The 14,202-nt window shown below is 45.7% G+C and overlaps 1 protein-coding gene across 4 annotated transcripts in view; it reads left to right on the forward strand.

The window, feature by feature from the left end:
• Nucleotides 1-13,580, forward strand: part of LOC113499801 (syntaxin-binding protein 5) — a 210,773-nt gene extending 197,193 nt beyond the window's left edge. The window contains exons 16-26 of one of the 4 annotated variants that reach the window (XM_026880320.1): nucleotides 654-1,338; nucleotides 2,196-2,279; nucleotides 5,812-5,928; nucleotides 6,068-6,190; nucleotides 6,292-6,401; nucleotides 7,178-7,403; nucleotides 7,568-7,676; nucleotides 8,889-8,978; nucleotides 9,968-10,063; nucleotides 10,141-10,265; nucleotides 10,433-13,580. In XM_026880320.1, the coding sequence (XP_026736121.1) occupies nucleotides 654-1,338; nucleotides 2,196-2,279; nucleotides 5,812-5,928; nucleotides 6,068-6,190; nucleotides 6,292-6,401; nucleotides 7,178-7,403; nucleotides 7,568-7,676; nucleotides 8,889-8,978; nucleotides 9,968-10,063; nucleotides 10,141-10,265; nucleotides 10,433-10,698 (2,031 nt within the window). In that variant the 3' untranslated portion in view covers nucleotides 10,699-13,580. Of the gene's footprint in view, nucleotides 1-653; nucleotides 1,339-2,195; nucleotides 2,280-5,802; nucleotides 5,929-6,067; nucleotides 6,191-6,291; nucleotides 6,402-7,177; nucleotides 7,404-7,567; nucleotides 7,677-8,888; nucleotides 8,979-9,967; nucleotides 10,064-10,140; nucleotides 10,266-10,432 lie in introns of all 4 variants that reach the window. The other 3 variants (XM_026880324.1, XM_026880322.1, XM_026880323.1) reach the window with 3 other exon arrangements.
• The last annotated feature ends 622 nt before the right edge of the window (nucleotides 13,581-14,202 follow it).

Raw genomic sequence — 14,202 nt, forward strand, 5'->3', positions numbered from 1 at the left:
AGGTACTAACGATTAGGATAACCAATACTGGAAGAAGTATCGAGATGTCGCGGTTAATTTAATGAATAGATTGAACTCACTCGAATATGCGCTCATATCGGTACGACTGTATGAAATAGCAATGCGCGATGTTCGGTGCTAGGTTCCGGAGGAGACATCGCAACAAACTATGGTTTATTTCACATTACATTTGATTTGCTTTTTTATTTACTTACTTATGATTTGCTACGGCGGGTGCCCGCCGAACCCCGAGACTTTTATTGTTTCCTATGATTTGTAATAATTTTGAAGTACTTTAGTAGTAGCGTCACTCCCGGCTTGTCCCAGTAGTGACATGGCATGGCATCGTTAGACACTCTTTACACTTGGCCTGTCTCTCTCTCCTGTCGCATACATACCAACATACTTTGAGCTCGAGTTTGCATATCTGACCGTATGACACGATCGTAGGCGAGTGCGACTGCTCCTCACTGTAACTGCTAGTCGTAACAAAGTCGGCCGTAGGCACTCTGTCCTCGCATCACCGCACCAAGTACCTCGCCCGGTCACCGCTCACGGCATCCCATAGTCCTCTCACACGGAACTCTTCCAGTGTCCGGGAGAGCGACCTAAACTTCACCATTGATATTTTTTCCCATCCCTCGGCGTGTAAGCTGGAGGAGACGCCGGCCGCCAGCCCCGCCGAGCCCGGGCCGGACGAGCCGCCGCCGCCCGACGATAAGGCTAAGCTCGACACCAGAAGAAAATCTACCTCCTGGAAGACTTTCAACCTGAAACGACAGCTCTCTAAAGTCGATCTCAAATTTAAAGCGGCCTTCGCCGTGCCTACTGAAAATAACCTAGAAGAGGTCGTCCCAGAAAAAGGGAACTCCCAGTTTTATTGCGAAGCTAACGAGCGGACCGAGCCACCGGCCGCGGCCACGACGGCGTCCACGGGCGCGTCCACACCCACGCCCACGCCCACGCCCACTCCCGCGCCCGAGTCGAACACGGAGTCGCCGGACAGCGAGGAGCTGAAGCCGGCGTCGGCGGACGAGGAGGGCTCGGGGGCGGGCTCGTCGCCGCTGCGCGTCTGTTCCGACGTGTTCGAGCGCATGCATCGCGAGCTGCAAGACAAGCGCGCGGGCGACGTGTACGAGCGCATGCATCGCGAGCTGCAGGAGCGCTGGCAGGCCGAGGACGGGCCCCCGCGCCCCGACAGCCTGCCGCTGGAGGGCCCCGCGCGGCCCCCGCGCCGGGCCCGCGCGCCGCCGCCCGACCGCCTGCTGTCCGTGCCCAACATCAAGTACCGCGAGCGGCCCGCCGGCGGCTCGCTGGGCGGCCTCATGCGCCGCTTCAGTAAGTATTGCGTCACCCCGCGCACTCACCTCACGCATCAGCCCATTACTAACGCCGGGTCTCACGGTCTCCGTTTCGTAGCACCTAGACGTTCTTCGCTGTACCTAGTGTAGTTCGGCCCTCCGACTGGAATGGTAATGGTTTGCGATTTTTATCTGACTCACTGGTACCGTAGCCCCTTTTCATTCGGGACATAGATTTTTGACTAGCTAGAGTGGTGATGGTAGTTTTTAGACTTTACAAATGTTTATTGAAAAGTTGAAACTAATATGTAACATAATATTTCTGCGTGCCTAACGATTTACACACGAGCGTAGACTTGTTACGGTAAGAGATTGCGAGTTGCGATATAACATGCTTTGTGCTTCTTGTGATATTTGGCTTTTTATTTGATTTTATTTTATGATAAAATATGTATAATATAAATAAGTCTATATACATTATGTAACATATTATGTGTAAGCACTATATTCGGTCACGCGTACAGAGGGCGCCACTCGCCCGGTGCTAGCGCACTAGTACGTATTGTAAGTGGTGGCACGCTGGTGATTCATGTGTATATTTCTTTTATTTCCAAGGAAAAGGACTCGTCCGACGAAGACTCTAACTGCCTTAAATATCTATTCGCTGATTTCCTCGGTAATTAAACATAATTAATAGTTGAAATGATTGCATCAAAACGTAGGTGATCTCTGTGTTGTCGATGTATATTTGAGATGATGTTTTATGCTAATGGTAACGAGCTGAGTAGCCGGTAGAGATGGCACCACTCTCGCTTGGTAGCTTCACACCCGATAGCCGCGTCACCCTCGACCACGTGATGTACATGCGCTCGCTCACCCCCGACCTTTCCCCAGGGGAGTTAGTAGCGCGACTGTGCCCCCGAGGCGAGCCCGCGGGCGAGGACGCGGCGCCCGAGCAGGCCCGCGAGCGCCGGATAGGTATGCCCGAGTCACACCAGACACTTGACTAACCGCAAGAGCGCGAGCAATACATACTACTAAACAACTGTTTGTGGCACAGAGATCACGGTTTCTGCTAACCTCGTGTCCGCGTCGACGTTATAACAGAGAGGGTCTTCCGTGTTCCATGTTCTGTTACTTGTACGGTGGAGGGTTCCGTCGCCACTGAGCGCCGATTCCGAAACTGGCGACCTCGGCTCTGCACTGCTTGAAAGCACCAAGGTGTGGGTTTTGGTGGTGGAATAACCATGATTAAATAAACCTGTACAAAATAAAATGCGGCTACAAGGAGAGAGCGCTATCGTCAGCCATGTGGCGCTGTGCAGCTGTAGTCGAAGGGGTTCAGTTTCGGCGCGGGCGGGGCGGGGCGGCGGCAAGGCGGCGGCTACGGACGTGTTGTGTTGTAGATGAACGGGCCGGGCGGCGGGGGCGGCGGGGGCGGGCCGGGCGGCGGGGGCGCGGGCGCGGCGGGCGGCGCGGGGCCGGGCGCGGCCGCTGCCAGCCGCGTGCGCCGCTCGCGCTCGCAAGGTACCCGCAAACTGCACAAGTGCCTGTCCACCGCGTCCGACGTGTACGCCGCGCCCCCCGCCCCGCAGCACTCGCTGCTGACGACGCGCCAGTATTGCAGTTTTGGTAGTACAGTCACCTTGTACCGAGTCGCACTCGGCTAAGTCTCCTTCCGTTCTGAGGCAGTCGCAGTTTCTTCCTTTTGGTTTTTATGTTTGGTTCGTTATGATTTGTTTATCTCGTTAGCGCTCGCTTGACCCGGCACGCGCGCTGCGACGCCTCCGCCGCGAGGCTCGCATCGCACGAACCCTCTGGAGCTTAAGCATCTTGCATTCTTGGCTGATATGATTGCATTTCATATTCGTAATTTTGTGTAACAAGTTTTCATACATAATTATGGGAGCCGTCAAGCGTGCTCGAATTTCTGTTACCATACTCACTTTTATCTTTTCGTTCTTTTAGTTTATTTTAAATTATATTTTTTGTTTTCCACACTCACTGAAATACTTCTTTCCATTACTGAATACTCAAACATGTCGCTCTGCTGTAAGATTCAAAGTATCTTGTGAGTTTTCGACAGTTCATAGTGACTTATTGCCAGGTACAGTTATAACGAAACGGGTTTTGACTTTTTTATTGAATTACGATGCGTTTTATAAAACAATGAATATAGATGCTTTGAAGCTTACACTAAATTTGATAAGAATTTTGGTCAAAGTTAACCAAAATGACTATAAAAATATAATAAAGCATAAGTTCTTGCTGAGTAAATGACATTACCATGTGGACATAACTTGTTGGACACCGCTCCGTGGTCTCTCAGAGCATCGAACTTTATATTATGTTCAGCCCTTTATTATTTGCTGATGAGCATGTGTTGAACTGTTGAGTTACTTCCGTATTTATTTATTTGAAATATTTCCAATTTCAGATCGGAATCATTTAATAGGTAACCATTGGAATATTCCTCACCTATTTTTAGTTATAATTTGGTTTTCTCTAGTCGTGACATCCAAGTAGTTTAATCCTTCGTTGTTACTCCAAGTCCAAGCTAGTTCCGAATGAGTTCCCCATGTTTGATGGTGTATCATGTATGTCCATGTCGGCTTGCGAGCGACTCTCGCCGTACAGTCGCGCGAGCGCAGAGGGGCGCGCGGGGGCCGGGCCGCGCGGGCCGCGCGGGCGCCCCTCTGCGGTCTGTGCGCGCCGATCGTGCTTGTTACATATTGTGGTTTTTGTTTGTCGGTACAGAACCAACTGTTCCGCAGACTCTCGCATCCATGGAGTACTTGCACATTATGCAACCCAATGGTATTCAAAAAACATTTGCATCGTTTCGTTTTGTTATTTCTCTTATTTGGTATGGTGTACGTTTATTTCTGCTTGGGGGCCCCGCGCGGCCCTCCGTAGTGTTGCGTCTAGAACAACGTGGCTGTGACTGTCTTGTAATGTACTCCACACACTCTATTGGTCTGCGCACACTGTTCCGAACTTTCTCGACTGGCATGACTCATAGTTGTACAACTAAAGGTGACTTACTACTCAAAACTATTTATATTCTATCACTGTTACTATTGCGACGACCGAACCTACTCTATATGTTATATGTGCATATTACAAACCGGCTTTCTATATTGTATGAGACACACGATCTGTTTATGATTTGTATTGTTTCCTGTATTTATTTCCAATGGTCGACCTTATTATCACGAGCGATCACGTTATATATTTATTTGCCTCCGCGTGGCAGTCGTCCCGCGGGCGGCGCGGGGCGCGCTCGCTCGCCCGGCGGAGCGCCCGCGGGCCGCCGCTGCTGCTCTTACTAATTCTTCTTCTTACACTGTCGAGTACATAAATGTTGTTTCTTTTTCTAGCTCGACCACAAAGCAAAAACTTAATATGGCTCGTTTTTGGCTGCCTCTATATTCGGCTGTCATTATGTCTATGTATGCTTACGGTATTATCTTAATAACAGTGCAGTAGTTGCATGCGCACCGCTACGCTCACGCACCACTTGATGTCGTAGCATTGTGTGTCCGTCCGCCGCGCCGCGCACGCCCCGAGCCCGCCCGGGCTGCTTGTGCCTGTCGACCTGGTGACCATCCTCATTCCATCTCACATGACATGTTTTGTTTTGCTGTTTACTTACACACCTTTCGTTCCGTAGCGGTTACTTCGCTTATCATTTGCTATCTTCATCGTTAGAGCTGTTTATCGATGTGCTCGTTAATTTAAGACAACTTTATAATTTAACTGTATAACTTGGCGATCGGTGTTTTGACCGCTGCCGGGTGTAACCCTCTCTGATTGGAACATGACATTCTACGGGTCAAGACACTAACTATCGCGTGACTAACGATAACCCTGACATAACTCGACATTAACTACTCAGACGTTGTGCAAATAAGCTGAGATTGGACGGGCATGCAATCGCCTCGCGATATATCTGATGCATGATTCCTTCTATTTTACCTGTTACTCAAGGCACTCGTGTATGGCACCTGACTTAATGATTTCAGCTAATTTCACAACAGCACTGACAACACTGAGCCTGTGGGCTAAGCTAGCTTTAGTCTGCAAGTATAGAGCAGCGCTCAATGCGGTGACGGTGTTCGGTGCAAGTCCATCCAGCACGTTACACTCTGCCATGACGTTTGAGTGAGGCTATCTATACAGCGACTCCGCTAATTAGCATTCCAAGATGTTTATAAACTTGAAACTGGATATTAGATAAGTGCCCGCCTCTCGAAAATAGTTTTCATTAACATCGGTGACAATGATGCTGTATAACTCGCCTCGTTCATATCCGCAGTTTATAAAACCATCAGCAAGACTTGCTGAAGTGCTTAGCAACTTGTACGTATACCGTGGCCGCAGCGGCGGCGCGGGGGGGCGCGGACGCGCCCGCTGTGGCCGCGCCCGCGCCCCGCCCGCTCCCCGCCCGCGCCTCTGCTGCGCGGAGGGAGTAATCCGAGTGTGTGTATGTTGCCAACCGGCCGGGTAGACAAACTGGACAGCTCGTTCTCGCGCTCCCGCTCCAGCTCCATGTCAAGCCTAGAAAACATCTCACAGGAAGGCATCCAGTGCCTAGCCTTTGCTGATAGCTACACTAAGAAGTCTGGTGAGTTCAAATAATTTTGTATAAAACTTTATTGAGCAGTACTTTATTTCGTAGTCGCTTTAAAGTTTTGACTAGTAAAAAACGAGTCTAGTAGAGGCTCCAACCGTACGATATAAGAATGTAGAATGTGATGTATCAGATCCGACGACCCTGATGCCCACGCTGTGGATCGGCACGACCCTGGGGTCGGTGCTCACCATGACCATCAGCCTGCCCGAGGCTGAGCTCCGGCACACGCAACCCGTCGTCGTCTCCACCAGTGGTCAGTCACTATCAATATTAAACCTTTTTTATTTATAAAGTGATTAACTCAAACATAAACCTTGGGTGCTCTTAATGTTAACTTGTATTTTGTGATTTCAGGTGGTCCCTTATTTAGGTTAAAAGGTTCAATCCTAACAATGTCGTTTCTAGACTGCAATGGTGCTTTAATACCTTACTCTTACGAAAGTTGGAGAGACGACAGTAAAGATGTAAGTATTATCCTAAAGACTTTCATTTGGAAACAAACTATTTCACATAATATTAGCTTTGGGTTCAGACTACTTCAGACATCCTTTTTTCCACCTGCTTCAATGTCACCATATTCAAATCTATTCAAATTGATAATAATAATAAATCTTTATTGCATTAATTGTGGTTACATTAAAAGGTCTTAATATAAGTTTACAGCTCTGCACAATTTACCTACATAGGCATGCAATAGGGTACTTAGCTTACATAAAATGTTAGCTTATGAATTATAGATATAAAACAACATTAAAATAATAGGCAGTACCAAAAAAAGATGTTCTTACATTAATATTTCAGCATCCCAGTTTTCATAAGTTAGCTTCAAAGTATTCTTTTAAATCATAGAAACAATGTTCAATTAGAAATCTTTTAAGTACATTCTTAAAACTCTTTAGCTTAAGTGATCTTATTTTACAGGGCAAGTGGTTGTAAATTTTTATACTAGTAAAATACATGTTTCTTTTATACATTTCATTATTAGGTTGTGGTATTATTAATTTATCTCTGTTCCGCAATCGCCTATTATATTCTTGAGAGTTTTTGTCAGGAAAGTAATTACTGTTACATTTAATGAATGTAGCTGCTTGGAGAATGTATATTCCTGTCAATGTTAAATATCCATATTTTTTAAACGTCGGTCTGCAAGATCGATTGAATAAATAAATAGCATCAGGCATCCGTGAGCTAATTAATGAGAGAGCTCGCAATACGGGAAACATTTGGTGTTGTGGTGCAGGTACGAGACCGACGCGAGCGAACTCCCACAAAGCAGAGCTCGTCCAGCAGCGGCAGCCGCATGAGCCCCACGCCCGCCGCCGACACGGCCGGGGACCGCCAGTTCGTGGTCGTGGCCTCGGAGAAGCAGGCGCGCGTCGTGGCGCTGCCCAGCCAAAACTGCGTCTATAGGCAGCAGATCGTCGACACCGACTTTGTGGTCAAGGCTGAAACTGTTAGCCTAAAGGGTACCGCTTTTTTCATTATTCATTTTAGTCTAAACCTCTGAAAAGCCATCTTATTTAGCTGACATGTTTTATGAATTGATACAAAATTAAAACTCGAAATATTCAAATGAGCCTTAAAAAAGATTGATGAACGGTATGCTCATTTGACCTACTGCCCATTTCAGACAGCGTATGTCTGGTGAACTATCTATCGACGGGGCACTTGGTGGCCTACAGCCTGCCCTCGCTGCGGCCGCTGGTCGACGTGGACTTCCTGCCGCTGACAGAGCTCGGGTGAGGCCGCTCTCCTTCCGTACTCCTCATTACCGACACCCGCTCTACATATCACTTAAAACAGAGCCCGGACATGACAAATGTCACTTTTTCCATATAACGTAGAATGTAATTGACGATGTCATATCTTTCATATATGTGATGTCCGGAGTCTGTGTTTGTACACATTGAGGTGTGGAGCGTCGCCAGGCGCGAACATGCCGTCTTCAAGTCTCGCCCACCGATTAACTAACCGGTGACACACAGATCACTATTAGACAAATTCTATGCACCAAACAAAGGCACTAAATGATAAACGGCTTATTTTATATACCTAGTACCTTTTATCATTAGCTTTGCAGTTTAATCATAATTAAGAATGCTAACTTGGGCTACCAGAGATTTGTCATTTTTACGGTTCCCGCCTCCATTACTTTAGTTGTACAGTTCATTCGCTATTTTATCATTTGGGAGCCTAACGACAGACTTCCTGTACAGTATCGATCGATGTTAGAAACGTAGACTTGTTTGGTGCAAGACGAGGGCTCCGCAATCTCCCCTGAACTAGAGCGACCAGCTCGTCGCCAGACCCGTTTTGTACCAAACAAGCGACGGTGTCATCTTCTAATTGAGACGTGTCGAGCACTCAGCTATTAGACAAGCAAAGTCGCGCTGTTTCGCATCACGACGTAGACAAAATTTTGCAAATCTGTTAAGCACCACCTGTGCTTCCGATATTTGGCACTCTTTCTATTTTTCAGTTTAAAGTAAGCGGTCTCTGACATCGCCTATAACACGATACACTTTATTACAATTCGTCACTATTTAAAAAAAGAACACCGTATTACTTTCTAACAATTAAAGTATTTATTTTGGTGCTACAAAATGTATATGGATGTAAATACACACTGGTTACCTGACACTGAACGGATCGTACACCCGAACGACACGGAATGCAACCGACACAGCCCCGCGCTAGCCCTCTGACCATGTTACGATAGTGTGTACCGCCCTGCATCTCTACATCTCTAACTTTCCACCCTTAGAAGAATTATTAATTAACTAATCGGCGCGTGTCTCGCCTTTGTCTAACCAACGAGCAGGCGCTTTGAGTTTGTTGACAGGATTTCCAGTTTTTCCTAAAATGTTCAAACTGAAAGCGCCTGCGTTACAAAGTCGGGACACGCGCCTCGAGTGAGTCACCGCGCTGACTAGTGTCTGTGTTCCTGGTAGCTTCCAGACACAGTCCAAACAGAGGGGTATCGTAGACCCAATGCTGTCCATATGGGGGCAGCAGCTCATTGTTAACGAGGACACCGACCAGTAAGTCGCCGTCCATGCAGATGACATGCGTTAGCCACGCACCGTCACTTGTCATGTGGAGTCGCTCACTCCGGCCTCTGTTGCGTACCTAGACGTGTTCATGTAACGTTGAAAGTTGCTTCGTACCCCTCATCTCCCTCGCGCCAATAGACTTACCTTGCCACGCCACACGCCCTTAGCCCCCGACCCTCGCCTGTTATGTTTCATTGACGTTTCCACTCGGACACGGGCAAATCATTATACGCTCTCGAACTTTCGACAACGCGCCGTAAGGAAATTGGCAACTACGTTAATCTGAAACCAAATCTGGCAACCGATATTCTTATTGCTATAATTTCGTTTAATTTTTATGTTAAGGGTATTATGATTTATTTGAAGTTCTTTTTTTGTATTACACTTGAGGACACACAAATGAGGTAGCATTTCTATAATTCCAAGTAAAAGGGAGCGTTCTTCCGAAATGATTTGCCCTCCGGGAGCTGCCTGCAAGTCTGCTTCTCCAGCACGATGTGTCCGTACCTCGTGACATACACACACCCACACTCCGTGTACAGTACCGACATGCACTCACTGTTCCACTACATCCTTACAAACTGTCTCTGTGCGATCTTCCCTACTTCCTCGCTGGGCTGCTACTTTGCTCTGCTCTGTTAGTTATCGTTGGTTCTTCATTCTTCGCTTGTAGCATGCCCGCTTTTAATGTTTTATAAATCATTTGTTTCTTTTGATATTAGCTACGTTTAGTTAAGCTTATTTGTTAGATTAAAGTTTGTCCAATAGACTCCAACACTGGACTGCGAGGATACCTCAGGTGAGACGATTCAATTGATAGAACAATTCTTTCCCCCACTTTCTCAACTTCGTTCTTGGTCTATGACAGTCTCTTTTCTACTTCTTCTTGGACTATGAACAAATTAACGCAACAAATAAACATCGATGTATGCTTCAAGACAAGTTTGTAAAGCGTGCGGTGTGTGGTAACATTGCAGGATAGCGAAGACATTTTGCTTCAGCAACAGAGGGCACGGACTATACTTAGCATCACCGACTGAAGTGCAGAAGTTTACCATAGACGCTGAATTCTGGTCAGTTTTTCTTATCATTTGATATCACTCACACTATTTTGTTGTCTAGTCCATTCTGATGCCCGATTGTTGTACAGTCAACAGCTAAACGAGATGATAGGCGAGCTGTTCCTGCCTCGCGACATGCCTGAACCCCCCAAGGAGAGTTTCTTCCGTGGATTATTCGGAGGAGGATCTCGACCTCTAGACAGGGAAGAATTATGTGAGTCTGTTATATCACTAGTACCTAGTTTTTTTTAAATGTTATTCTGAAATGGTTTTTATCTCAACATTTCTGAAACTACTGTCAAACAATGTAGTGGTAAGGACCAAACGATAGTTTCTGACGCAAAACCAACATAGTGAAGCTTGAAATGTGTATGTCCGTAGTCGGCGAGAGCAGCGGCAAGCCCAGCCGCACGGTGGCCAAGCACATCCCGGGCGGGTCCGCGGCGCAGCTGGAGCAGCTGGGCGCGCGCGCGGGCTCGGCCAGCGCCGACGTGGCGCGCGCGCACATGCTGGTGCTGGAGCGCGGCGACAAGCTGTCGCAGCTGGAGGACCGCACCGAGCGCATGCACTCGCAGGCCGCCGAGTTCTCCTCCTCCGCGCACCAGCTCATGCTCAAGTACAAGGACAAGAAGTGGTACCAGCTGTGAGCGCGCCGTGGGAACGCTGGCTTCGCTCTCACACGTCGCTCGGTGGCGTGACGCTCGAAACATTTAGAGGAAACCAAAATATCACGTTCCTTCGCCTCCTTTAATACCGAATGCTGCAGAAATACTTAACTCTAAAACAAATTAGAAGTGACGATCGCAGCAGTCAGTCTGAATCGTGTGTCGCACCCGGCAAGTGCTGAACCACTAGGCTCGGAGAGCGGGAGGTCTTCTGCCCGCCGCGCCCGCTAGAGCTTAGCCACCTTGTAGATATCTTATGAACCTTACATTAGATTCATCGAAGCGTGACTCGATTAGAATGAACGCACAAACCATCGACTCTCGAACATAGTCGATTTCGATCAGTAGTGTCCCGCTTTCTACGATTAGGTACACGCTGAATCGTTCAATTATTACTGTGCCTATCGTCGCGGTGGCGGTGCGCGCGCATGCGCCATGCGACCGCAGCCCGCCCTTTGTACATAGCACCGCGAGCTCTGCATTCGTTCACGCGATGTGATAATATGTATATAAACGAAAGCATTACGTACTATACTAACGACTTACTCTTTTTATACTCGTGACACAGTAGTAGTGTCGGCAGCCGCCAGGCCTCGCGTGGCGGCGCAGGCGGGCGCGGCCTGTATAGTTTTGTAAGCCGCGCCAGCAGCCGCAGCACTCTCGCCTTGCCGCCGCCTACCTGATATATACGATTATGTAAACTTGGGTTAGTGTTCACGTGACACATGACATTATTTCGATGTTGCTATTAAAATACATGTAGATATACATTTTATAGATACAAAATGAAATCTAATATAAAATGTAAGAATAGTCGACGATGTTGATCTGTATAAAGTATTAAGTAAATAATATAAAGAAACTAATATATTATAAAGATTGAAAATTTAAGCATTGGATGACAATAATTTTTGTTACTTCTCACTGGAGATTTCTTTGACACATAATGTGTAGTTAAGTTTCTCTTCTGCACCTCCCGCTTGTGTTGCGAATCCGTGCGACGTATTCGTGGTCCTCATTACCTTTAGTTGATGTTCGCTACTGTTTGTAAATTGTGACACAATGAGAGCAATACTACGTACGGCTCCCCAGCCTGAAGTAAACCAGACCAATCGGTGTCGTGTCGGTGTTGCTAGATAAATTATAAAAAAGTAAATAAATCGATAAGAATTACGTGTAAATTAATTATTACTAAAGCTCCCTTGTATATCGCTGGTATTGTATAAGTGGTGGCGAGAGACCCGCTAGGCTATTCGTTGTAGTACAGATCCGCATTACAACCTGTATTACATCGAAACAGGACGAGAGAAGCCGTCAGGCAGTGGTGTTGCGTTCAATAGAGACGGTAACGTAGGCGTGTAGTAACGTGAGTGTGTGTAGCGTGGGAGTGGTAGTGGGTGCGGGTGGCCGGGCGGGTCTGCCGCCATGCCGCCGCCTTCGTCATAAGTGGCGTAGTGAATATCGGTATATCGCATGGCAATAACGTGTTTTATGGCGTCATCGCGTCTCACTGTTACACTGCTTCCTTACGTTAGCCAAACTTGTAATAGTGATCCTTTCAATATGTTGCAAGTCGTGCCTAAGCTCACTAGTGCACAATGCGTTATAAAGAGTTTTACTAAGTCATTTAATATTATTTTTGTTTAGAATGTTGTCATAACTTCATGTCCACGTTCGCATTATCGCCGTTACGAGCTGGGCTGGTTTTGTACCTTCTTTATAGATACTAGTTCAGTTACTTGTGTACGATTGTGGATGCCAAACTTTATACTTCTCATGCAGAGCTTCTTGGGCAGAGGCATAATAAATATTATAATTGTTACGCGATGTAATACAATTTTAATGATTTATTGTAATTCGGATGTAGAGACGCAAGCACGAATCCTCGTGGCTTGTTGTGATAAATTAACATTAAATGTTATTAAATGTCTCGAACAAATAAATGTTATATCACTCAATGCTGTTCCAATATAATATCACTGTTTTAACCAGATTATTTTGTAATGTAGTCGTTAAAGAATTTATTCAAGAAATATTTTCATAGCAAAGTTTACCGAGTTACCGTTCAATAGTAGAAATGGTTTAAGCGAATTTTAATGTTGAGCTATGTTACGTTGTGCGGAGAGCAGCTCGCACGAGCTCCGCCGTGCTATATCCCAGGGGCATATCAGTGGAATATATCAGTCTGTGACCTAAATCGCGGTCTCCTGTTGTATTGTAAGGTCATATAGTTTTGAGACGCTGCTTACTACGTTTTCTACCATCGCCTTTTAATATACCTATAGTAGATTTTCATTTAACGTTGATTAGGAGTACCTACTGTAAGACTTAAGTATTATTTCACCACATCGTATCACTCTCTGTGCATCCATCATTCCTTATAGATTAATGTTAGCCTACACTTTTGATACATTACAAAACGAATACAAAACCAAATTCGCTTAGATTTTCCTTCAAAATGTAGACCTTAAATAGCATGTTTCGTTATAAGTAACATTGAGTGACCGGCGCCGCTGCGGCGGTGGCGGCTGCCATACGCGCGTCTAGTCCTCGTTCATGTCACTACGTGCTACTGACGTACCTCAAGCTCCGTGCAATATTCTATGTAACTATGGTGTAATGTAAATGGTCAAGTTAAGTTTTCTCAATTCTATGATTGTTATAAATAGTAGGAGTAGGGCACGTAACACGTTGCATACGAGCCGGGCGCGGCCTCACCGTGAGCTGCGTCTGCGCCGCCGCGCTCCGCCGCACGCATTACAGTTCCATTTCAAACGCTGACGATTCATTTGGAAATTATGGGACTAAATTATAAATATAAGTATTTGTAAATAAATAATTAAAAACAAAAATCTTGTGGCAAATATTACTTGTTATATGTAACGACGACGTGTAGGATTCATTTTAATATTATTTTGTATGATTAGGCAAGTGTCTGTTTTCTAATCGTTCAGAAACGAGGATTATAAAGAACTATAATAACTATACATATTGTATATAAAGGATGCTGTTGAATTATATTGATTATTTAGTTTAGTAGATGATTATTATAGTCATTATATATAAATAAATTATGAAAATAAAATTATATCAAAGTATTAAAGTGGTTTTACTTATCTATTCGTTACCCATCATCCTTCAAACTTGTGAATAGAGAGCCATTACTTCGTTCAATAATATGGTTCTAGATATGGTTGGTTAATTTTTGTGATTAGATATTTTTCTGTGTACATTGGGGATGCGTTTCTAGCTATCAAGGAGCATGAGATGCCTGCAGCTTGATGATAGACGGACAATAACTTCTGATCTCTTTCAAATAGTTAATAATAATCAATAATGAATCCTAAGTATGAATACTGGATTTAATAAGAAGGTTGCAATATAGCAGAGACTAGGCACTCTACTAGCATTAGTTTTTAAATCTATACCAATATTATAAAAAAGTAAAGTTTGTGTGTTTGTATATTTGTTAAATTGTAAGGGGTA

The sequence above is a fragment of the Trichoplusia ni genome, chromosome 13 (assembly GCF_003590095.1).
Source record: "Trichoplusia ni isolate ovarian cell line Hi5 chromosome 13, tn1, whole genome shotgun sequence".
In the NCBI taxonomy this organism is placed as follows: Eukaryota; Metazoa; Arthropoda; class Insecta; order Lepidoptera; family Noctuidae; genus Trichoplusia; species Trichoplusia ni.